The sequence below is a fragment of the Barbatula barbatula genome (assembly GCF_947034865.1).
Source record: "Barbatula barbatula genome assembly, chromosome: 14".
In the NCBI taxonomy this organism is placed as follows: Eukaryota; Metazoa; Chordata; class Actinopteri; order Cypriniformes; family Nemacheilidae; genus Barbatula; species Barbatula barbatula.
In genome coordinates, this window is record NC_136777.1 from 19561874 (window position 1) to 19588389 (window position 26516).

A 26516-nucleotide genomic window follows, 5' to 3' on the forward strand; every position below is an offset into this window, starting at 1 on the left:
CTGGACAAGCTGATTGAAAAATTTCCAAATTCGATTTGGAGATTTCCCTCTGGGGAAACAGGTCTTACTATGCATGGAAAATCTATTCCTTGTCAAAAAAATCGCAGAATTTTCAACTGAAGCCCTGAAAATCTGCCCATGGGCTAGTGCTGCTCCTCTTTAATCAGAGCTAATTGAGCTTCAGGCAGGAGTCTCTCTGTGACCCTACCACCTTCTGGACTAAGATGGTCTCTGCAGCAGGTGTCCCTTTCTTGCAGAAGATGGCCCTTCAAATTCTCACCATGTTTCCCTCAACATACTGTTGTGAGTCTGCTTTTTCAACCATGAATATGGTGAAAAACAAATACAGGAACAACCTCAGTAATGAACACTTACATCATTGCCTCCGCCTGGCACTCACACCTTTTATGCCAAAGTTTAAAGAACTGGTGGCACAAAAAAGGTGTCACTTTTCACACAAATAATGCCAGACCACATCACCTTTTGTACATAGTTGAACGGATTTACCGCCTTTTTTGTTAGAGTTCTCTTTTTGGATTTTGACCATCACTATTCCGGACCCTGGACGTAAGGAAAATTTGGTGAGCGGACCTTTTAGGTTTCTAATTGAGTACCCCTGGTGTAGGGGGTAGAAATGGGATTGGGCCTTAATATTTTCAATTCAAATTAAGTTTAAAAAGTAACTGTCTGTCTGTTACGTTGCTGTCAAAATTCGAAGTGTTCTGAAGATGAACGGCCGTCCTCGACTTGAAGGTGAGTTATTCATTGCAGAATTGAAATTTTTTGGTTGAGTTTCCCTTTAAATGTAAATATCTGTATATAACACCTGTAAATAACAAATCTGAAAATGATTTGTTCCTCTTTCTATATTAGTTTTATTTTTTTGTTATATTTATTTTTGTCTGTCTTTTAATTTAAATCCTTTTATTAATTTAGATCTTGTGATGTCTTTTTTGCCATGTCCGTACTTTTGCATTGGAAGCTCCTGTTGCCAAATTCCTTGTATGTGTAAACGTGCTTGGCAATAAAGCTCTTTCTGATTCTGAGTCTGAAATATATGAAGACAAAACCTTATGTGAGTAAAATGCACATAAATGTTATGCAAAGAGAAAAAAACTGTTTGTACATTATTTGCATTTATTTATTTTCCTTTCTTCATGATCAATAAACAAAGTAGGGACTTGCGACAGACTGCACGCGAATTTGTACAGTATTACTGTCCTCATAATGAAAGCGTCAGTTACTCGATTGTCTCAGTTTATGCCAGGAATTGGTAATTCTGGTTCACACTGTCAACACACAAAAGCTTTTGAAAACTGTTTTTGAAAAGAACATTTCAATAGATAAAATCTCGACATTTTGTCACTTTGTGTTCAAGGCAAGCCGTTTCCTAAACTGATCTGAAGAAGTCAATTGAAGAGATTATATCCTAATTTAAAGTCCAGCTCAGTGCAAAAACTATTGTCTATAAACTTTATGTCACTATTGGCGGTTCCTTGTCAACTAATGTATTTTAAGTCACCCTTATACAATACCTCCAATTTAACTTAAATTACTGTACACCGCTTTCTTTGCCATTTCATCAGACACCAATCTTCATACTCCTGGTTTGGGTACTTGGGTGGTTTGCTCTTCCGTGTCAGTAGGGGGCAGTAATGCGCTACGGTCGCCAAACGTTGACGCACAGGCAAAGCAGGGGAACTCTCGTACCTGTTCCACAGGAAGCAGCACTGGACTACACTTAACTGTACAACAGGCAGCAAATACGACTTCAGGCTGGGCAACGATACGCTACCACGGAGAAGAAAACTCCATCCACCCAGGGGGAAAGTCGAGAAGGAGGGGAGGCCCTGCAACAACGGAGGTGAGCTAATCGCGGAGTTTAGGGGCTCAGACGGTGGTCTTTACGTATATTTTAAGCAGAGGCCGCACTGACAGCTAGTTGGTCATATGCAACATATGGACGCTAATAGTGACGCGACGCGACATGGCTAGAACGCTCCCGTTATAATGAACGCGCCGCAGACCACTTCATTATACGCTTTTCGGGCGGTCACGTCAAGTTGCTCGCTCGTTTTAGCGTCAACTTGCTCGACTCAGCTGTGCCTGTTGACAGCGTATTGATGAAAGCGCAGAGCGGACGGTTTTTTTGGTAAGCTTCTGGGAAACATGAATCAGGCCCGTTTGCATGACACACACCCCTGCTTTAGCAGCTTCGCTAGCGGACTGACATTAGCCGAATCATGGGATGATAACAGTCCAACGACAGCGCAAATTAATTGCTTTTTTATCAACTTAAATTGGTTTATTCTTGAGATTGACGGGTTGGTGACGTTAGCGAGGAAATGCGTCTAGAGAGGAAACTTGAAGTTTGTAACTTGGTCTTGTATAGTTTCACTTTCTTTAATCAGTTTGCTTAATCAGTCGTTTTACTGAAAGATCAGTTAAGCTGTAAATTGTAAGTTAACCAGATACTTATCTGACTGTAAAAAGGACACTGTTTGAAAAAACAATACATGTACTGTTTCCATTCAATTATCTGTTTTCTATTAAACCGTTACGAAATTCTTTCAAGTAGTGTTTTAGGCCCGTGTTGGTTCCCATATGGTAGATAACATCCATTACAATTTGTGTTATGAATATTTTATTAACAGTAAATAACATACTGTAACATTGTGTGAAATGCAAATGTCTGCACGTAATATGCTTTTTGCGTTGTTAGCCAAATTGAGCATTTAAAGTTGAAAACCATTGACGCAATCAAATTAAATAAATGTTAATTTAGGAAAAAAGGAATAAAATGAACTGATTAAACAAAATATTTTATTTAAATTAAGTTAATATCTGCTTTATTTTCATTTAATTAATTTTAGCAAACCTTTTCGGCAGATTTTGAAAGTGTGTGGATCTCTTTTCTATTTTTGGATATATTTGCTGTGGATTTATGCACCTAAAGTTACTTGATATGTTGATACTTGGACTAAAGTTTGGCACAACGACGTATTTCAATATTTACACATTTCTTTATTTCCATCTGAATATGATGTGATGCTTTTACACATGAGATCTCTAGTACAATGATAAACTTAGGGCCCTATGATTTCTGTTTTTTGTATGAGGCGCCTTATAGCATATGTGTGATGACGTTACGTTAGTAAGGCGCGAATTTATGCCATATTTATAAACATTTATTCAAAATTGAGTGACGATCATGTCGAAGAGACCATCTGAGACTGTGAAGTCTTCCAAAAAACTGAAAAAGTTTTCTCATAAAGTACTGCAAGCAAGGAGTATCGTTGCATCAAAATGAAAGCATCCTTCGTCAAAACACACACATGGAAGCCGTGCTGAAGATCACTGGGAAGAAAATGTGTTTTATGTTTGATGAAACGACTGACATTCGAATATACAGTCCTGTGTAGGAGAAATTAAAACGGAAAAAATAAAACGGGCCCTATAAACTGAAGCATGCCTATGCAAGCACTGCCTCGATAACTTCTACTTTGCACACAGGAATGTACAAATAAATTGAAATATGGAAATAAATGCTTATGATGAAAAAGAAACACAAAATAAAAGAAAAAAAAACTTGAGTCATAAAAAAGTTAAAAGTAAGTGAAATAATAAAGACATAAACGAATACAAAAGGATTAAGGACTACATCTAAAAAGCATTGTTTGGTTGACTATTTAATTTTATTTTACTGTTTTAGTGGTAGCGAGTAGAAATGACATTTTGATCATCATTCTAGCAAATGCTTTTTTTGGGAAGCGTTGGATAAACTTGCTAACTCTACAGTCCTAGTTGATCTAGCTTTAATTATCAAGATATTTAGATCACCAGAAACTTTATAATTAAGATTTTCAAAGAACAATATCATTTGTACAGTTAAACCACATCTAATGTGCTCTTTTTTTCACATTCTTCTCAGCTACCATGGTGGGTGAGCGTCGTAACGGCAACCTGCTGGTTCAGCTGGGCCCAAAACAGCAAGCCTACCCAGAGGAGCTCATCCGTCAGAGGAGGACTCACGATGGCCAGACTGAGTACCTGATTCGATGGAACCTGCTGGCTGTGGATGATAGCAGCACCTCGGGCGGCAGCAATGAGGCAGGCGGTGGCGGAGGCAGCAGTTCGGGTGTCGGTGGGTCTAGTGGCTCCACCTCAGGAGAAAGCAAGACAGAAAGCATCCTGATGTGGATGTCTACAGAAGACGTGTACGCCAACTGTCCAACTCTGCTAGGCAAACGCAAGGCAGACTCCCAGAGGCCTATGCTGGAGGAAGAGGAGCGGCCAAGCGGCCAGTTCCCAACCAACGTCACTTTCGACGAGGGCGAACTTTCAGACATGAAGGATGACGTGAAGAATCTCGTGCAGCGTGCACGGAAGCAAATGGCTAAGAACAGCGACTTCGGTATAAGCATCACGCACACCATCCACGTGCTGAGCGCCTATGCCAGCATCGGCTCGTTGGTTGGAGTCTTCAAGGAAACGGGCGCTCTAGATCTGCTCATGGAACTGCTGTGCAACAAAGAACGACAGACCAGACGCAGCGCTGGCAAGATGCTGCGGGCATTGGCTTCTCATGATGCAGGTAAATGCTTCATTATTATTCATAGGTGGGTTCCTATTTTACATCTAAGTACAAGGTCTCACTTCCTAAGGTATTTCCCCAGCATGTTATAATGATGAAATGAAAGCAACCATAAACCATTCTCTGAAATTGTATAATTGCTGCTGCTAATACTTACTACATTAAACTGTGTTGCCCAATGCAATATTGACTTCACATAAACTATTCCAGAAAAAAGAGCGGACTGTTTTTTTTGTAAGCTTCTGGGAAACATGAATCAGGCCCGTTTGCATGACACACACAAATCTGTTTTTTTCATGGATGAATTATGACCACTTCAGTCAGGATTAGTTTCCTATGTGTTTTTCTAGCCCTGACAGAAATAAGAGAATTTGTGAGTTTTGCCCGGAATATGCTTATTTAGATTTTAGCAATATGCGTTCAGATTTCACTGTCTTGCATAGTGACATGGGACTTTCAATGGGCATTTACTCTCATTTTCTTTCTCTGAGATCCATTTTACATTTGATCCTTTATTGATCAAATATCTTTATTGTAATATAGCGAACTTGAACAAAATGTATTTTCACAATTGCTTAGCAGCTCTCCAAATGCTGTGCTGGTGAATGGAAGTGCTGATGTGAGGTTTGATGAGTACAGAAGGTGTGACCCTCACATTCCCTTCAGTGACTCGTGAGATATTGGGGATTGTGAGTCATCAGTAAAGGGCTGCCTGTGTGTCATAGAAGAGGCTTTGTATTAGAGCACATCTAAGACAAACTTTCTCGTCTGTGTTTTACAGATTTTTTCTTAAGTATAGATCTGCCTTCTTATAAGGTGGGGGCTTTCAGTTCCTCTTATCATTCATTGACACTCAGGATGTACCCATTAAGTTTTAGTTCCTCACTTTTTAATGCCCAGAGCTGTTGAGAGAGAGTCGCGTTGACTCCAATGAAGAAAAAAAAAATCACAGCCGTGATGGTTCATGGAGCCTCTCAATAGTTCCCGGAAGTTACTAGTAACGAACGCATGGAGCTGCGGCTGAACAGACCAATTGATGTAAACTTTGAACACATTCACTTTTACACAAAATGTTTTAATTTAAATTACTTTCATTTTAATGTTTAGTTTAAAAACATTTAAAATTAATACATACTAAAAAATATGTTTGAAACGATTATTTAAAATGAGAAATTATTAGAAACTAATAGTCTTTAAAAGTGTATCAGAAACTAAAGGTCAGATTTAGCGTGCTTTTCCTTTGTGCCAATTGCAGCACGCTCAGAAATGAGCACTTGAAAGATGAGTTGTAGGGGTGTTTTGAAGGAGCAAAGCGGGTAGGTTTTAAGCAAACTATGTCATATCAAAGTGGCATAATAATAATTGCGGTGAATGCGCACTCAATGCGGTCACAACAGCCACAGAAAGCTCAGAAAACCTTACGAACAAGTGTCACCACGTGACACAACAAGAACGTAAAGTAAATAACATTTAAAGATAGCTGACATCCAGGGTTAAGTAACATTTTAATAATTTATATTTAATAATTATTTAGTTTAATATTAGTTGCGCTGTATTTAAACAAACGTATTTCACACAAAATACTTTTAAATAGTGTGTATTTCCTATTTCTGTATGTATTTTAGTATATGTTTGTCCAAGTCAGCCTTGTAGCTCTATAAATAAAGGCACGTTCAACAACACAGCAGCTGTATAGCTACATGACATACCAGAACCAGTCACACTGAAGCATCCAGATGTCTCCAATACTGTGTTATTTAATAAAAGATGTGATCAGGTTAATTTATATCTGGTTTGGGTATAATTTTTTATTTATTTAATTTGATTGCAAAAATGTTATTGAACTTTTAGGAGAACATAAAAGGGATTTTATATAGGCTGCATATTTAGGTACAGACCAGTCAAAGCAAACAAATGCTCATTGCGTCACTTCTTGCAGCTGCTAAAACGACCCAGTCAGGGTTGGCGCATCAGCAACTGCAGAAATATTAATGATCCAAACGTAAGGAAAGTAGAACACATTTGCCAGTTTAGCGACATTAAATATTGGATAGGAACAGTTTGATTAATAGCCCATTCTTTAAAATGTATTACATAGGCGCTACGCAAAAGTCCCTAGTTGTGCTGTCAACATTAGTTGATACACCATGAATTAACATGAATAACTCTACAGATAGGACAGAAACATACAAAACAGCAACAAAATCTTTCTACTCATCTTGTGTACGAAAGTAGGAGTCCGATTCATATTTTAATATCACCTCTGCTTTAAGTAGTAGTATTTTAGCTTCAATTTTAGTTTATCAGTGTTTCCCACAGGATTTTGCGAGACTATGGCGCAAGGTGAATTTTCGTGATAATTCTCATATTCGTTAAGTCATCACATCGTACTTGCATTTACTTTCTGAATTGTTACATACGGTTCTGTATTTTATTACAACTGAAAGCCAAACAAAGCCGTGTTTGTTTAATGGTACATATTTGTCGTTTTCATATGTTTCTTTTGACCAAAAGTATACTGTTTGAAGTTGATGAAAATGTTTTGTTGTTGTTGTTTTTACAGGCAGTCGTGCATACGTGCTCCTGTCTCTCAGTCAGCAGGATGGCATTGAACTGCATATGGACTTTGACAACCGCTACACACTGCTGGAGCTTTTCGCAGAGACAACCTCCTCTGAGGAGCACGGTATCTCCTTTGAAGGCATCCATCTACCCCAGGTACTCCTCTATTCCTCTCCAGCCTGTGTTATCTTCTGGTAGTATCCTTTTTATTGTTTGTATCTATTTTAATTATGTTGTATCTTTTAAAGATTCCTGGCAAGCTGCTTTTCTCCCTGGTAAAACGATACTTATGTGTCACTTCACTGATGGACAAGCTCAACACGGCAGGGGTGGAGCCCGCCTCTGAGCGACAGGATGTCGGCCCTTCATCCTCCACGGCCGCCTACCAATCAGAACATGCACGCGTTCAGATAGAGTTTGAGTTCACCATGGCCATGGCCAACCTCATCTCTGAGCTGGTGCGTGTGATGGGCTGGGACCGCAACCGCCAGCCGCCGCTCGTCTCGAGCACATCCAGAAGTGCTCAGAACATAAGCAATGAAATCCTGAAACACCCGATTCGCTCCATCTTTCAGCCACGATTCTCCGGTTCGCCTTCCATCATGATCACGTCAGCAATGGCCACGGTCACGCCACCAAAGAAGAAGAAAACAGCAAATGGTTTCAAGACGCGCTCAGACTTCACTTCACGTTCGGCTTACGTGGAGTATGTACAGGACAACCTGAAGAGCGGGATGACGGTTCGTATGCTGGAGGATTATGAGGAGGTCAGCTGCGGGGATGAAGGAGAATTTCGCTACAGTAATGATGGTTCACCACCAGTGCAGGTAAGTGTTGTTATTTATTAGATTAATGTTCTCATGATCATCTTCTGTTTGGTTTTAATTTATTTAAGGCCCCAGACTTTCTTTGGCTCTCTGTACTTACAGTGGTTTACTGTATTTGGACACTTAAGATGCACTTAAAAATGCATGGCACCCGTGACATTTTTAAGACCATGGCCAGTTCATAGTTGAAAAACACTAAAATCACTTCATTTAAATTTTGAATCTGCATTTATGTGTACACCACACTCTTAATTTATGAATAACTCCCAAATCTATTATTTATTTGTTTTTAAAACACTATAAAAAAATTATTCAACCTAAAATAATGAGGCAACCTATCACAAGCAGGTTTTTGAGTTAACTCTGCAAACAGAGACAGAACATCAATAGAGAATATAGATTGGGACTATATAAAAAGTAAACAAATGTGTTTGTCTTTTACTACAACTGTACATGTTTTATGCCTTAGACAGACCACAACTTTGATCAAATAACTGTCTAACAGTTTTTGTTAAATACATTTTTACCGGTTGTGCCGTTGTGTCATGCACTTACACCTCAACATTGAACACACAAACCTAAACCATGGTAACTGTCAAAAGCTATCATTCATAAAAAAAACTTAACACACTAACAACGATAATAAAGCACAAATTAAACCTGCAAGCACATGTTTTTAACTTGCAAACATAGAATTTAGTTATGAAAATTGCTTGTTTTTGTGGTTGTTTAGGCGGAAAAAATGTCTGTACAGAGTACATGTGAACTTTCGAGAGGTATAGCTAACATTTTCTGATAAGTTCTGATTGTTTTATAGCCCAGCCCTATATACAAGATTGCAGTAATATTTGCACTCAGTTTGGAGATGCAAGTATACAGTCTTTGATCCATGTTGTGTTTGGGCTCTTCAGGTGTACTGGAACTCCTTATCCAGAACATACTGGGTGCACTGGCACATGATTGAGATCTTGGGAAACGGCAGTAGTGCTCCGACTGAGAAAGAGACTCAAGAAAAGGCCTCGTCCCTCACAGAGACTATCAAACTCACTAATGGTAAGACATACAGACACCTGTGTGAAAGGTGTCAGTTCTAGGGTTGTCCACATTTAAATTACCATAATTAATTTGAATATTTAATTGTTTTTTGTTTATTTATTATTCTCAAAATCATTGTTACTTCAATGATTTTAATTAGTTGGTAATCAGTTTCTTTAGTGTCAAAATTATTTCACTATTTATTAATCAAGACTTGTGTCATTTAAAAATGTCATTTTTACATTACAGTAATGACAAGGAAACTATAATGATTGTAATCAATTAAAATAGGATTTTGAGGTTTTGAGGGCATTTGTGAATTTATTTCCTGTTGTTGGACTCTCCTCTCTTCTGAATGTTGTAGTGAGTCAGACATTCTTCTTGAAGCCCCCTGGAGGGCTTTACTCGCTGCCATACCTGATTGAGGGCTCCCTGGACCACGTGGGCACCCTGAGCCGAGCCGAGTGGTGGGAGGTGCTTTTCTTCGTCAAGAAGCTGGAATCCAAGCAGCAGCAAGAAGTGTACGGCATCCTGCGACAGAGCCTTGATGAGCCGGTAACAGCATCCTTCTCCTGCGCTCTATAAAGAGAATTATATTTTTATATTTAATATTATTTAAATATATATTTATATTGATATAATTATGAGTCAATTAAATGTGCCCATGTTCTAAAGTATTGCTTTGGGACAGATTAATCGGCCACTATTTAACCATTTTAAGATTATTGGCATTGCCAGATAACGTTTGGCTAGGATATTTTAATTTAAGTGTTTTCTTCCCCTTGTGTCACTTATTGAAATCTATCATCTCCCTTGCAAGTGTATATTATGTCAATTTGTATAAAATAATTGTTACTTTTAAATACAGCAAATGTTGTATACAGGCGGTGTTTGTGATTAAATCTGTTTTTGTTTCCGATCTTCCTTTCCCTTGTATCTTTCAGATGATGGAGCTGGATGAATCTACTCTCATCCAGCTGTCTCTCTCGAGCGAGGTGGCTCAGAAGATCCTTCACTACCTGAAGCAGAACTTGCAGGCCTCCTGTCTGGGCGACCTGCTCTGCTCGCACACTTTCATTAAGCACTACCTGATCCGTGGAGGTGTCGGCCTGGAGGATGAGGACATGCTGATGGACAGCTCCCTCGGAGGACAAGTAGCTTCATCATCGTCATCTCTTTCGTCGGCCACCGCTTCATCCTCCTCCTCGGCTTCTTCCTGCACCATGGGATCGGTGTCTAAGAAAGCGAAGAAAGAGACCCCAGCAGACGTGGCAGGCTGCGGCAGTGAGACGGAAAGCGAGCTTCCAAGCGAAGATGACACCAAGTATCCGGATGACTTGGAGAAGATGAAAGGCAAGGCTTTTTTGTCCCTTTACTTGAACCCACAGAGTCATGATGATGTTAGCAGTGCTGAATCTGTTAAACAGGAAATTTCACAAGCACTTCCTGTGAGAGCTCAAAAACTGTATATGTTTTGTATTAGAATATTTTATTTGAAACAGTTTTTTCTTTTCTTTTTTTATGGTGTGGTCTATTTCTTCTAAATGTATACTTGGTATTAGTCTTGTCAGGCTGGCATATATTTAACCTCAAACTGTGGTACGCGACAGAAAATAAAAAATTCTTTACCTTTCATAAATACAATGTCAAATGTTTAATACATGATTGACAAATACAGAATACGTCTCATCCTATGTGCAAATATAGTTCTAATATAGTTGTATGAATTATTGTTTATTATACCACAGGGCTGTTGAATGATTAAATCTGATTAACCTTCATTAAATACACACCTATGAAGGTGTTCCAGGTCTGCCGACCGCATTACAGTTCGATATCACTTCACCAAGTTTAAACAACAGAAATGTTATAGTGTAGCTTTTTAACTTTACAGTTAATACTGAAATGTGTGCAGTTAAGTTTCAATAAAAAAGCATTTCAAAAACAATACAGAAATACACATACTGAAATCGCATAAACAAAATACATTAATAAACCCAGATAGCCTACTTTTTCATTTTCTTCTTCATGATGCTGCTTATAATATAATTTGATAGCCATACTCAAAAGTTTGGGTGTTTTTTTTTCTTTCTGCTGATTGGTAGAAACAATATATAATTTATTATCACTGTCTTCTCTGTCATATTACTGCAAACATGCAGCAGGCGAGCACTGCGATTTAGTTTTTAAGCGCCACTTTGACTAGAGCCGCTGCAGTGTGGGTCTCTTGTTTGTTATATACAACTGTTCTCTTGATATTTAAGTATACCTTTATTTATTTCTCTTCAGTGTTATATATTCTTTCCACATTGTTTGTCTTTAGTATATGTTTGTAGTCTTTCTGCGAGACCCCAAAAAGTTAATAACTCTCCATTTATAGTCATTTACAGAGCCCTTTTTGAGCACTACAGAGCATTAAACAATAGGAGAAAATGAATAAGGGTCTTATCTAGCAAAACGGTCGGCCATTCTCTAAAATCTTTATTATGTATATACTGTTTATTTGACTGTTTATTCATATTAAACACTCAATTATTAAACCAACAATATTTTATACGGTGTTCATTAGGTGGTACTTCGAACAACTCATTTTATTAAAGGTTGTACTTGATCTGAAAAGTTTGAGGACAACTGATTTAGATGATGGATCCATGTTAAACAATACTGAGAGAAGTACGAAGAAGTACAGCAGCGTTCGGGATGATGGTTGTGTGATTGTCTTGTGTTTTTGTGGATTGTTTCAGTGTTCAGCAGTCCAAATGTTCAGGGTAAAAAGAGTTCTCTGGAGAAGATCGGGGAGGCGGTGGACATCATGAGGAAGAGCAGCTCAGATACAGGACTGCAGCTGGCCGGCATGAAAGTCATCAGCAAGATTTTGGAAGAGGAGGTACCTCAGGAGAGAAGCACCCTCAGATCAGACTCGGCACAGAGCGTCCGGTAAAACCCCAAATTAATTCATTTGGGATTACAAAACTAGAAAAGCCAGGATATTGTTTAATATAACTCTGAGAAAATTATATACACCTAAGGGTAGCGTGAAAGTGAGTATATAATGGGGTCCTTTTCATTTTAAATAATCGTTTGAATAAATTACTCATGGGCAACACAACACTTAAAGTGAGTGCTTAGATTTCTTTTTCACGTGCAGTGATAAAGTGTTAAAGGTGCTGGTGGAGATGATCGGCAGTCAACCGAAGCAGAATGCCGTCACTGCGCTGCTGCTCACCCGCAGTCTAATGCTGAAATATGAATGGAGGGTCTCCTTCGCCACAGAGGGGGGTGTTAAAGTCATCCTGTCCTGTATGCAGGAGTATCCTGCCTGTATACAGGTGCAGCAGATCGCACTGGCGGTGAGCGGCATGTCTTGTGTTCATTCTGTCACTTAAAATCACAAGCGTTGAATGAATTTAGAAATTGATTCCTAGTAAAACCACAGTGCATATGCAGTCTGCTGTAAAGGTGGGATTTGAAAACTGAACAACCGTGTTTCGCCCTCTCGCAGACTCTGAAGGTCATAACAGGTGCCAGTAAGCATGACCCTCGCAGCGTGGGTGCCTGTCTCCCGCTGTCTGAATCCGGCACTCAGATGATGCTGGAGATCTTCGCAAGCATCGGCTCGGCCACGCCAGAGGGCTCCAAAGGTCTCCTGTGTGCCATCCCCTCTGGTATTGACCTCATGCTCAGCACAACAGGGTGAGGTGTTTAAAGTGTGTTTGTCCTTCGTATTGCACCTGCTGAACGTCATCTTATTTGAATGTCATGGTTTTAAGCAGCTGTGGCTTGTCCGTGAGGAACGGGCTGCTGGTCATCATCATGCTGATCTCCAGCCACAAGGCCCTGGCAGAGCAGCTGGTAGCCTGCAACGTCAGCGGCACGCTGAAGAAGTGCCTTTCTGCTCAGAATCACAACAGCATGCTAGCCATCATCGCTCTCAACAACATCTCCATGGTCCACAAACTGGAGAAAAAAGGTATCTCTGTCCATCTTAAATCCAGTTTCTTTTTTTATTGTAACACACATTGTAGTGATTCTTTTAAATATAAAATTCTGGCTTGTGAAACCGTTGGCTTTGTATCGTAGCGTAAAAGATGCTTGGGCTAATTAATCACATCCAGAATAAAACTTTGTGTATACATGTTTGTGCATGGTGCATATCTATTTTGTATTTATTTAAGAAAATAAAAGTGGATTATATTTCATAGAATATTTAGAAGTTTTGTTTAGAACATACCTTATTTCGGGCGATTAACCAAAAACCCATAGCGATGGGACCGGAAGCCCTAAAATGCTAACTCGCTTCTGGGGTTTGCATACAATAATCTGTCATCTCTGAGCCTCCCTATATTAACAAGATATACCACTGTTATTCATCTGAATGTGTAATACAATAATAATTGACAGTCTATAGACTCATGAATAGATTTAATTGAAATGTCTGGAGTGCAGGATATTGATTTAGTAATGCTGAAAATGTCTTCGTATGAAGGATAAATTAACATTAAAGGGTCGAGAAATTTGTTTTTGAAATTCAATGAAGTTGGATGTTTGTCACATGGGTGTTTTCCCGTGTGGTTGTTAAAGTGGCCCTAACTCACACAGTTTCTGTATATCTCATGTTAATTTTGAATACTTACAGAATAGTATTGCACCCTTTAGTTTGATCACATTTATAAAGACAGATGCGGTTAATTTCTGGCAACTTTTAGTACTGGGACCGCTGCTCCATCTCAGTTTCAAAGTTGTTGCGTAAAGATTTTTCATGTTCGAAAAAAACTTTCGGAAACCTGCACGAACACTGGGTGTACGAACACCGCTTTTTGACAAGTTGACCGTGTCAACAGTGGCGGTTCTACATTGAATTGCACCCCGGGCGAGACTACCTTTGAGCAAAAAATAAACACACACACACACACAAAATGATGACAACATAAGTGAATGAGAAAATTATATTTCTCAATTGCACAAATTGTTTTTTTTGTTTGCACCTGATGGCTTTGACCTTTTCCTGTCCATCTCTGTTTATTTGGCACTCGACAATCAACAGATTTCCCCTCGCCCCCAAACACTGTCACTCAGGAAACGAGTCACGGCCATAATTGTTTTGTATTACTTATTTTTTATTAGCCATTTCACACAATTCAGAAAAAGGAACTAAAGGCCTGTATTCATTGCGTTATTTGGAAGAAAGTCAAGGTGGTGTATGACTGACTTTAGCCTACTAATTGAATTCGTGTCATGGGAGGGGCTTCTGCCCATAATCATTTCTTCCAAATAACGCATCTTGTATGACAAAGTCTATCGCTTATTGCTCCTCGAACTCTTTGTAAGTCGCTTTGGATAAATGCGCATCTGCTAAATGACTAAATGTAAATAATCACGGCCCAACTAGAGCAAGCTCCTGATTGGCAGCGAAAATTTTCGCCAAAGTTCAGATTTTTCAACTCGTGCGAATCACGCGAAAGCTCAATTCGCCTCATTCGCACGAATCGCACCGCAAGTAGGTCATCGCGTCTTTGCATTGACTTAACATTGAAAATCACTCGCACTTAACGCTTCATTCGCGTTCGGTTTGAACACCTAGAGGTGAACTATCCCCTGCGCGCCCCTTTCCCCTTCACACACACGGCACCTTCTCAGCATGCAGGGGTGCCAATTTGCCGATTCCCCACACAATGAATGAATGATAGATAATAGAAAACTGCTTCGCGGCAGCCCAGAGTTTTTTTTTACTGCTCGTGCCGGTGCCGCCCCCCATGTGACATGAAAAAATGCTGCCCCGGTTCGCCCGTGCCTTTCAAAGCTACAGCAAACAGTAAATAAATGTTAAATAACTCAAGTCGTTTCAAAACTGTTTTCAACATAACACAGTATTTTATACAAAGATATTTTAAAGAATGTGGAATATCAAACTGTTCTTGGGCACAATTACCTACCATAGTAGATTGTCTTTACTATGGGAGTCTATAGTGCCCCGGAACTGTTTGGTTACAAACATTCTTCCAAAAAAAACTTCTGGTGTTTAGTAGACTAACAAAATGTACACAGGTTTGTAACAACAAATCATGACAGAACTTTTCTTTTTTGGATCCCTTTAGGACAAACCCGCTTATGTCTCCATTTTAGTGCATAGGCGAAGTAATATAATATACCAAAACAATGTAATCATATGATAAAAGAATATAATAACAATAAATGAGCCGTACTTGGTCACAACCAAATTTGAAGCACATAGGATGCTTTTCTTTTCGTTGATTTGAAAATAAAATAAAACATGTATTCTGAGGAATAATAATGGTGATCCTCATATTTACAATAATAATGTAATGAGTGTCTTAGGGGTACACAGTCATTTCAGTCGCAGTGATTTATTTGCTCTTTTAATTAGCCACGTGTTAATTAGATGTTTAATGATGTCTAAGATTGGAAACAAGAGGGTTTGGATAATAATTGTAACGGGCAGCTCTCTTTGTGTCTGTAGAGTCTAAAGATGAGCATGACTTTAATGACACAGAGCTGAAGATGCTGGTGGTGAGTCTGAAAGAGATGCCAGCCACTAAAGAGGTCATACTGACCCTGGAACAGCTGCTATGTGACGACGCCTCACAGCTGGAGGACGAGAGAAACGAGGTGACTCGCAGCAGGGACACCTACCAGGATCTCATCCGTCTCATGGACCAGCACAGAGTGGATCGGGCTGTACAGCTCTCTATCCTCAGGTCAGACCTCAACTTTTTCATTTTTCAAATCTTCACGTTAACAATTTGTGTATTGAAAAACAAGGCGGATTTCTTTTTAACAGGATTTTGAATAAGTTTCTAGATAACTACCAGGAGGACCTGCTACCGTGGCATGAGAGCATTGAGCCGTGTCTGTCCTCTTTAACGGCCTTCATCAGCGACAGAGAGGTGCGTTCATCGCTGTAAAGCATTACGTCATCATTTTACGTCATACTGACTTCATTTCATGCCCCCGTCACCCCTCTCAGGTCGTACAGCAGTTCATTCGCTTCCTGTACCGAATCGCATCTTTGAACAAAGACTACGCTGTCGTGATGTGCCGTCTGGGCACCAAAGAGGCTCTCCTCAAAGCCCTGGACAAACACAGCACCAACCTGCTCATGGTCACAGAGCTGCGAGATCTCATCAACGACTGTGAGAAATACGCTAGTCTCTACAAGAAAATGACCACCAGTGTGCTGGCAGGATGCATACAGGTACAAACCAGCATCTTCAGGTCAGATGACAAAACATGATGTCATATGAATCCATCCTCCGGTACCTGTGCATTTGTTCATATGCATTCAGAAGAACGAAACTTGAGATTGTCTTTTTATTGTTTTTAGATGGTTCTTGGTCAGGTTGAAGAGCACCGCCGCAGCCATCAGCCGATCAACATTCCCTTCTTTGATGTGTTTCTGCGTAACCTGTGCCAGGGTTAGTGTCTGAATGACTGGTCATTATGTAGATGTGTTTGTAATAATAAAGGATGCCTTGACTTAAATACAATATTTTGTTGTTCTTCAGGCTCCAGTGTGGAACTGAAAGAGGACAAATGCTGGGAGAAGGTGGAGGTCTCCTCCAATCATCATCGAGCTAACAAGCTAACAGACAAAAACCCCAAAACCTACTGGGAATCCAACGGTTGCACTGGCTCCCATTTTATCAACATTTACATGCACAAGGGCGTGGTCATCAGGTATGCTCCTGCAAGCATTTGACATTTAAATCTACACATGCTAGTATCCAATAGCAGAGACCAACATGTTGGGGTTGTGCCCAATTGCTTAATGGTGCTTTACTGGAATGTTACATGTATCTTTGTTAAACAACAAGTTATTCAGTTTACGAGTATGTCTCTGTGATGGATTGCGGCTTCATTTGTGTCATCTGTAAAATCGTTTTGTTTCTTGTTTTGTTCTGTGACAGACAGCTGACGGTGTTGGTGGCCAGTGAAGACTCCAGTTATATGCCTGCTCGTATTGTCGTTCTGGGAGGAGATGATCCCACAAACATTAATACTGAACTCAACACCGTGAGTAAACTCTTGACATTCATCTCAATGAAGAAACAAAGATGATGTGAAAGTGATGAGTGTTTCCCACTGCATTCTGTGACACTGTAGACAGTTGAAAGCAACAACACGTTACTGCGCATGCATCAACAAATTGTTGATTTTTCCCCCTGTGATCAATAATTTTATCCCTTAAACCACCAAAATTACATATTTCAAAACGTTTCCTTTGAAAGATTTTTTCCTGCCTTAAAATGGCTAGAATAGCTTCATTGAAGGGATAGTCCACCCAATAAAAATTTAAATTCTGTCATTTACTCACCCTCAGATTGTTCCAAACCTGTAAAAATGTCTTTCTTCTAAATTTCTTCCTTTGTGTTTAGCAGTACAATGTAAGTAACCAAACAGATCTCATCCCCCATTGACAGCCATAGTATTATTTCCCCTACTATGGCAGTCAATCAGTTTGGTTTCTGACATTCTTCCAAATATATTTCTCTGTTTTCATCAGAACAGGAAATATATTTGTATATAGATTTGGAACAACTCGAGAGTGAGTAAATGATAACCGAATTGAGATACATGAGTATGCAAATTTGCTCCGCCTCCACTCAGTCGCACTCGCAAAATTCAACAAATTGTTTATGTAAGACAAATTATTATACAATTAAATAAGGATAAATTAATGTACATTAATTGCATATAATACAGATCAACAGACACAATAAGTTAACTTCGGGGAAGGCGTGTGCACCCCCTGAAACCATCTATAATGAGGTGGGGTGCTATGCGCTAAATACCTTTTAATGATGGCATTGCTGCTGTTGACACTTCACATTCTGTATTTTTATACAATCAAATAGCCAATGAAGTCGTTCTCATTTAAATATTTTCTGTTGTCAAAAAGTCACAAGATTTATTGTTGGATTTATTGCTTGTTACCCAGATGAAGGCTAAATCTTGTGACTATGTTGCTGAGTTGGCTGGTTTAGGAAACACTGTCAACGCCTCATACTTTTTTTTGTTTTGAACAGGTGAATGTGCCACCTTCTGCCAGCCATGTGGTTCTGCTGGAGAACATGACCCGCTTCTGGCCCATCATTCAGATCCGCATCAAAAGATGTCAACAGGTCAGATGTCTTAAATGAGAAGATCATTCAGTGTTAATTTTTCTAAGCTTTGTTTACTTCACTCTTCGTGTAGTCTACTTTAGAGTAATCCGTAGTAACTTCCCTGTATATTTCTAATGTTTAACACCAAACGCGTGTTATTTCTTCCTGTGAACAGGGTGGCATTGATACGCGAGTGCACGGTTTTGAGGTTCTGGGGCCAAAGCCCACATTCTGGCCTGTGTTTAAGGAGCAGCTGTGTTGTCGCACGTATCTCTTCTATACTACAAAAGCTCACACCTGGTGTCAGGAGATCCTGGAGGATAAGAACCAGCTGCTGCAGCTTTTCAACAAGTAAGACCTTCTACTTGACATCATTTATAGATCAGTTAAAGATAGCGAGAGATGTTCTTGTTGTATATTTGCCAGCACTATTAAACGATGGCCATTCCTGATAAATAAGTACTAAGTTACATGTTACATGCCACCGGGCAGATGGTGAGGGTTTCTTTCTTTTATATATATTTTCTCTGGGTTTTAGGTTAAACAGTGCACTAAGACATGAGCAGATGTTTGCTGACCGTTTCTTGCCTGATGCTGAAGCGGCAGAGGCGTTAGGTCGGACCTGTTGGGAAGCTCTCATCACACCTATAGTACAGAGCATTACTATCTCAGGTAACAGCCAATCAGATAGTAGTAGTTTTAATTTCTGTTTTTGTATGTCCTATGTACATTAGACTAAGAATGTTTTGTTGGTAGTTTCATTCTGAAGTTTGTTTGGGATTGATTTGATGTTCTGTTTAATAGAGACGTCCACTCTGAGCCCTCTGTCTTGGCTGCTCAATGAGTACTTAGAGAACACTAAATCCTCAAAGCGAAATCCAGCCTCTGTCTTTAACTCTCGCGTGCGGCGTCTCACTCATCTGCTCGTTCATGTGGACACCAGTACGGTTGATACAGAGGAGCTCAAACCTCCCATCAAATCCAGTGAGTGAACACAAAACACAAATACACATGTCACAAACTGCTGCTGCTGTGTGAAACATGAAAATATATATATTTTTCTTTTTACTGTTTGACTTGATATTATTATTGGTAACGGTATGTTACATCAAGATTTCTTCATTTTAAGGTCTTTTTCTTGTTTTCAGAAGGTATCAACAGAAGCAGAGATTTAAAAAGTAAGTAATAATGTAGACTTTTATGTATTTTGACATGATTTGATTTATTTTGCAGCACCCATCCATCCGCACTGCTCAACTCCTAAGAACCATAACAAAATGCTGATCCCAAATTTGTTTGTTTATTAAATTATTTTTGCTGGTAGGGCTGCACAATTTGCACAAAAAAATATTAGATATATTTAGCAATTGTTGTCACCAAAATCACAGTTTCATCTAACCTTGTTTACATTGTACCTATGTAAATGTTTTTAGTCGTTTAGTTGCGAATATGTCTTTGTACACAGTTCACTTTTACAGTTGAGGTTTTTCTTCAATTTAAGATAATATACAGCCGTGGAAATAATTAAGAGATCATTTAGAAATTATTTTAAGTTTTCTAAATCTCCTAAACAAATTTCAAATTAAAATCTCGTTTTTATTTGCAATAATTTGCCGAAAACCATAGAAACAGGTGAAAATAGTTTTTTTGTCAAACCTCAAATAATGCAAAGAAAACAAGTTTATATTCACGTTTGTGCTTTTTTTTACAGATAGCAAAGATGGGAAGAATAAGGAAACAACTACAGTTAGCTCATCTTCATCCTCCTCTAAACCCAAAGTGAAGAACAGCAGCAGTATCGCAGGCATCGCTCTGTGCTGGCAAGGTGTCGTTCAGGGACAGGTAAACCAGTTTTAGCCATATATCCACACACACGCTAAAGTCTTTTGCAAGTAAAACAGCATTTTAAATTAAAATATTGGGCCGTTTCCAGGTAAAGAGTTTATTGGATTCGACAAGCAGTCGTCCTGACTTTGTGGAGTGCTACAGGAACATGTTTTTACGTCTCAAGAATGCAATGGAGGAGCTGTTTGGTCAGCACACCGCTTTTGTCCTCGCACTCCGACAGGGATTTTCTGCAGCCCTGCTCCAACTCTCCATCCTCACTGCCATGCATGTACGTCAGTGTCTGAATACAAGAAACAAATATTACAAAATTCTAATTACACAAATAACATTGAGACATGATTTATTTTCTTTGAGGTGAGTGAGCGGTTCGCACAGTACATAGATAAGATGATTCAGGAGAGTGGAGTGGACTCTAATGTGGACACCCTGAGTCAGCTGCAGCAGTTTCTGGAGCCCATGCTCTTCCTGTCGGGTCTGGAGCTCGCAAACACCTTTGAGCACTTTTACAGGTATCTTTAACCTGCATACATTTTCGATGTTACCATACGAGAATCGTTGCGAGTTTCTCATGTTCTCCATCTTACCATCTTCAGGTATTATCTGGGTGATCGCCTGTTGGGTCAAGGGAGGGTGTGGCTGGAGAGCGCTGTGGTGGAGCAGATCGGGACCTGCTTTCCAAACCGCTTTCCCCAACAGATGCTCACTAGCCTGAGCGAATCGGAAGATCTTCAGCAAGAGTTTCATCTGTACCGTCTACAGCAGCTGGACAAAAATCTGGACAACTTTGAGGAGGTGAGAGTGACACAAATCCAATGTGAAAGCAGCTCAGGAGTGCGTCCGCTCCCATTGTAAGCATAGAGTGATGTGAAGCACCAAACGTATTCTTCTCACAGCGTTTGTCATGTTTTTTTCAAACGTGTGTTGTTGTCAGATGATGGATGAAGATGTGTCTGAGCCCGATGAAGAGAGCGATGTCAAAGTGTTGGTCTTATCTCCACGTTGCTGGGTTGTGTCAGCTCCATGCTATCTTGAGAATCCCATCAAACACTTCCCCTCTCAACTCTGCAGTTATCTGGCCGAGTTTACAGAATTCTACGGCAACAGTTAGTTCAAACTCACACTGCACCGATAGTGAATGTCATGTGATGTCTACCGTGATTTAGCTGTGAGTCATGAGATGTCTACCGTGATTTAGCTGTGAGTCATGAGCGTGTTCCTGGATCCACATCCTTTGTTGAGCCCTCAAAAAGCATTTCTGATCTAAAAGTCACAGCTTTAACCTTAAAGGACTAGATCGCTCAGAAATGAAAATTCTGTCATAATTTACTTAGCCTCAGCCTCAGACCTGTATAAATGTCTTTATGTTAAAAACACAAAGAAAGATATTTGTAAGAATGTGAGCCATTTTCCACTATCATAGTAGGAAAAAACATATTGTATTTTTTTTGTTCTGTTGAACACAAAGTGAGATATTTTGAAGAATTTAGGAAAACAAACATTTCTGAGGCACCTTTGACTACCATTTAATTCTTACTACTATGGCAGTCAATGATCACAGAATAGTTGTTCATTGCTAACATTCTTCCAAATATCTTTCTAATGAAGTAATTTATACAGGTATGAAATGACATGAGGCTGAGAAAATGATGACAGAATTTTTGGGTGAACTATCAATTTAACTCTTAAACGAAAATGTGCTGTTGATTTAGTCACTCTCAGGCCACCAAAAGTGTATGTGTGGAATTCTCTGGAAATCTTGGCTTCCAGGGTGTCCATCATGATTTTTTTGCATCAACAAATCACCTTTTAGGCACTAAAACAAGGTCTGTCATGTTTAAACACATGAATTCCAAAACTTTAAAACATTAAAAGAAAGAATCTCATTACAGCAATTATCTAAATATGCACATTTCCTTGCATCTTTTGCTAATTATACAAAACCTGACATTAATGGAAGTTTATTTTTGTAGAAAATGGTTAATTTACATTTTTAAATGTGAAAAACAATGTATAACTGTAATATTAACCAATATAGATACTAGAATTTCTTTTTTTAAGAAAATATTATTTTTACTGGGTAGCCATTTGCAAGGTAATGGCAGAAGTGTAACTTGTGAATATCTTTGTGTGTCTTTTAAAATGTTGCGGAGAATGAGAATATGAGTCATGTTCTTTGTTCCACTATTTCTTTATTTTTTATCATTCATCAATATTTTCTTAATGTAGATTTTCTTTTTTGTCAATCTAGAACAGGGGTGTCAAACATACGGCCCGCGGGCCGTATCCGGCCCGATAAGGCGTCCAATACGGCCCGAGGGAAGATTTGAAAAATAATACAAATATGAAATAAAAGTTTATTATTATTTTAATTAATTTAAAGTTTATTAATACAATCAGGTTTTCGCTGCCATATTATGTTTTGTTTCGTTAAATTTTTTATTTTATCATTGATCATTTAATTGGGCTTCTGCCGGAACCCCTAACAAGCATGCGCATTCTAAAGCGCCGCCTACATTTCGAAAACAAAGTCGGCTAAGTTGTGCGGAAAGTACTAGTGATTTTAAAATGTCCAAATAAAGAAAACTGACGGAAGGAGACGTATTTCTTCTGTGAGTTCAACGGTAGGCCGGTATGTTTAATCTGCTCACAAGCCGTGGCTGTGCAAAACGAGTAGAATATTAAACGGCACTATGAGATATACGCAGAGAAATATGATAAATACACTGGACAGCTTCGAAAAGTCAATAATTTAACTTTAGCCTCGGAAAAAAGCAGTCAATGTTCACAAAAAGAACAGAGACTGATGAAGCTGTAACGCTATTTGATTGCCAACGAAATCGCAGCGGGATCAAAGCCGTTTTCAGAGGGAGAATTCATCAAGAATCGGTCCAACCTGCGCTCTCGACTCACAAACAGACAGCTAAATGACATCATGAGATTGATGTAGTTGAAGAAAAGAGATGTCAGGAATTAAAATCATAATGCAGATGCGATCTAGATCTTTTGTTGTTAAAGGAAATTTCTAGTATATATTTAATGTTCATATCCAAAGTGAAGTTGTACTACTGTACTAATTGTTAAATATGTTAAGGCAGTTTTTCCTAATTAGTGAATTATATTGTATAGCTTGTATGGTTCATATTTAATGTGACCGTCTGTACACAAATAGAGTCTGTTGCATTTTTGTCATTACTAGTTAAAAAGTATCTGACAAAAAATATTCATATTCAAAGGAAAGGGTTTTGATTGCCTTTACCTAAACAAAATAGTTTTTTCAAAGAGGAATAAGAGTGTTATTGAACCGTTCTGAGGATTTATTAAATGCACCTTTTACAGAACAGTATGTCTTTCTAGTTTTTTTGCTAATTCATTTGTAATTTGGTGCAATATGGTTTAAAAAAGGTGATTCGGCCCGCACATTGTCACTTTTCTCTCCATCCGGCCCTTACCCTAAAATGAGTTTGACACCCCTGATCTAGAAGGTCAAAAACTTCAGTTTTACTGGTTAAATTACAACATAGCACGACTTAGACCTAACTTGATGCTTTACTGTAATGAGATTTTCAGCAGAAAATGCAATGAAATACAAAAATAATTCATTCCTATATTAAAATTTCTATTTGTGTAAGGCAGATATCATTACTGTCATGATATTTTGATGGTTTTGTCTAAATCGCCCATGTGGCATTGTTATTTAATCAGTGGGAAAGTAAAGAAGATTTTTAGCTGAAATCCTTTTGTTTTGCGATTCAACAAGTGCATTTGAAAGTAGTTGTTATGTTCATTTAGGAACTGAATTCTCATCTCGCTATCAAAAAGTTTTGGTTAAATTTGTTAGTTATCTGCATTACTACATCTGTGTTTTTCTTTTTTGTCGTATAGGTCAGTGCATGTACAGCCTGACCCACAGTAAACCCCGGCGACTGCAGTGGACTTGGCTTGGTCATGCAGAACTTCAGTACGGCTCCTGCACTCTTTACGTCTCCACGCTTCAGATGTACATCCTGCTACAGTTCAACCAACAGGAGGTACTTTCTTAAAAACACACCACAGCAGATCCTCAAGAATCCCCACTGAAAACCTCAGACTAATAAGAAGCAGGTTGGTGTATGCTTGCTTCAGAAGTAAATTTTCTGTTGTGTAGGATGTGAGCGTGGAGGCTCTGCAGCAGGTCACTGGTCTCTCTCCATCCATGCTGACTCACGCTCTTAAACCTCTCACGGCAGAGAAGAGCGTTCTGACTCACAGCGGCTGCAGTCAGGACCCTGGGAAGGGTGAGCACACCTCTCTAACCCATAGTTAACACTGGGTTTTGTGTTGGGCAGTAATGAAAAATGTTTATGCAATTCTAATTTATTTTTGTAGCACTTTTTACAGTTTTTCATGGTAGCAAATCAAATACACAGGGATCTGTATTCAGTCTGATTACTTTGACTACATGGTGTACATAGGAAAACTATAAAAGGCATAAACTGCAAAACCACAGTGGGATCTGTATGACATTCACTTTGCAGGCATCCTGAGACTGAACAAGAGGTTCCTGTCGCAGAGCTCGGACAGACACCTTTTACTGCTTCCTAAGCAGACGTACCTAAATGTGGACGAAGATGCTGCTCTCACACTGGAGAGGAAGAGGAACTACACCTACTGTCTGATTGTACAGATCATGAAGAATGAGAAGGAGATGCATATCGACAATCTGGTTTTTAAGGTAATGACTTGATCAATGATGCAAGTAGGGTGTTAACTGTCCATTTGTGGTTACTGTCCTTGTAGTTCTTACAGTAGTTGTTAAAAGTTGTATTTGGGTGAATTTGATAAAACCTGGAGAGCATAAAATATATATAGTGTTCTTTAAAAAATTATTCGGTTTTTAAGACAGAACATTGTATTTTATTGCAACATTTAAGACAATCAGACAAATTACTTGTAACCATAATGCAGAAATAGTTAATTGATTTTACTGTATTGTGAAAGAAAATGTATATCTAAAATATATTTATTGAAATGTTGATAGTGATGTGTGTATATCATGGCAGTGCAAGTTCAATTCTGGTAGGATTTAAAAATCATTCATTTACAGTGTTATAACCATACATTTATGCATCTATGGCTTACAATTGACAATGATATATTACAAAAGCATTCGATGTCTGAATACATTACATGAGGATTTTTCAAACTGTGGCTCACGCAAAGCTACTTGGTACTTTGTGAATGAAACAAAATACATATTAATCCAAATAATGACAAGCAATTACTGAATGAATGGTTTTGATATCTTAATATTAGGTACTTAATTTCACACTTCAAATAATTTTTCGTTCCTGCAATGGCAAGAAAAATAAGGAAAACTGCTCTTTTCCAAATGATTAACAAATGTTTTTCTCCTTGCATGAAAAATATTTCTGTGGTCTTGATTGGTCCTGTAATCACTCCACAACATTAATGCCAATTTTGTGCAAATATTGTTGCAGGTGTTGGACAGATGTCAGAAACAGGAGACGACTCGAGCTCCCGCCTCAGTCCGCTTCAGCTGCAGCACCACTGATGTGCTCTCCTGCATCATGCACGTCATCAACAAAGGTTACCTCCGCCGAAACGAAGAGAGTCCACACATCGTAGAGTTCTTGATGGAGGACCCCACCACACCGCGCAAGGGCCAGGCACAGTTTTCCTTTAAGATAGACATGAAGAAGAACTCCTCAGGCGGCAGCGACAAGTCAGACACCAGGTGTGCTGTTGCTGATGACCCTTAAAGCTGCAATCCCTTACTTTAATAACCAGGAAATACGATTCAATCCGCTATTAAGCATTATGTAAATGTGTTAGAAACTGCCTTACCTTACCGCAGTGGTAAGCTTGTAAACTATAAGTTATGATTAATAATTTTATATGAAAATAACTTTTAAAATAACCAGCAATTTAGAGATGGAGATATAAAGGCAAAAGTTACGTGTTGCAGCTTTAAACTTTGATCTTTGACCCCCGTGTGAGACAGGAAGCAGAGAGCAGGATGTGTGTGAGGCAGGAGATTCACATCTGTTTGTTTGTATAAATTTCTTCAGTTCTAAGAGCGGTTATAGGTCGGTCCGTTACACATAAACGCACTTAAAATGAACTTGCACAAGGAGGATGGAACGTTTGTATTCCTCATGGGTCAGTGTGAATATTGGCGTAAATTGATCATCATTGGAATGAAGGGGTCACATCGGGAGGTTTTTACACCTGCCCTTGTCTTCCATTGTTTGGAAAAACACGTTACCCTGCCTAGAAATCTCATCGTTGCTCACACAAACACACAGAGACAGATACAAGTTCTGCTAGTAGAAACATTTGAAGTCCAGCCTAATGGGAATTACAAATTTTTATTTTTTATTTTAAAATAATAATACACAATTGTTTGATACAGTGCAACATTTGGGCTTATATAATAATAATTGCAAAAAGCAACTTAAACCAATTATGTTTCAGATTGAAAAAATAAAGAATATTTAATATTTGAAAATCATGTTTGTTGTTCATTTA

General features: G+C 38.8%; 1 protein-coding gene across 2 annotated transcripts in view; it reads left to right on the top strand.

The window, feature by feature from the left end:
• Positions 1-1723: 1723 nt before the first annotated feature.
• The window catches only part of cul9 (cullin 9), a 30711-nt gene continuing 5918 nt past the window's right edge, over positions 1724-26516 (top strand). The window contains exons 1-31 of one of the 2 annotated variants that reach the window (XM_079473325.1): positions 1724-1864; positions 3932-4594; positions 7158-7312; positions 7405-7983; positions 8895-9036; positions 9383-9573; positions 9963-10371; positions 11763-11955; positions 12167-12368; positions 12521-12711; positions 12792-12988; positions 15497-15734; positions 15818-15923; positions 16004-16231; positions 16361-16451; positions 16542-16713; positions 16944-17049; positions 18063-18158; positions 18316-18491; positions 18679-18812; positions 18945-19124; positions 19289-19318; positions 19852-19982; positions 20074-20256; positions 20343-20497; positions 20582-20780; positions 20920-21091; positions 23871-24016; positions 24133-24262; positions 24503-24699; positions 25466-25722. In XM_079473325.1, the coding sequence (XP_079329451.1) occupies positions 3937-4594; positions 7158-7312; positions 7405-7983; positions 8895-9036; positions 9383-9573; positions 9963-10371; positions 11763-11955; positions 12167-12368; positions 12521-12711; positions 12792-12988; positions 15497-15734; positions 15818-15923; positions 16004-16231; positions 16361-16451; positions 16542-16713; positions 16944-17049; positions 18063-18158; positions 18316-18491; positions 18679-18812; positions 18945-19124; positions 19289-19318; positions 19852-19982; positions 20074-20256; positions 20343-20497; positions 20582-20780; positions 20920-21091; positions 23871-24016; positions 24133-24262; positions 24503-24699; positions 25466-25722 (6044 nt within the window). In that variant the 5' untranslated portion in view covers positions 1724-1864; positions 3932-3936. The remainder of the gene's footprint in view (positions 1865-3931; positions 4595-7157; positions 7313-7404; positions 7984-8894; positions 9037-9382; positions 9574-9962; positions 10372-11762; positions 11956-12166; positions 12369-12520; positions 12712-12791; positions 12989-15496; positions 15735-15817; positions 15924-16003; positions 16232-16360; positions 16452-16541; positions 16714-16943; positions 17050-18062; positions 18159-18315; positions 18492-18678; positions 18813-18944; positions 19125-19288; positions 19319-19851; positions 19983-20073; positions 20257-20342; positions 20498-20581; positions 20781-20919; positions 21092-23870; positions 24017-24132; positions 24263-24502; positions 24700-25465; positions 25723-26516) is intronic. The other variant, XM_079473326.1, reaches the window with a different exon arrangement.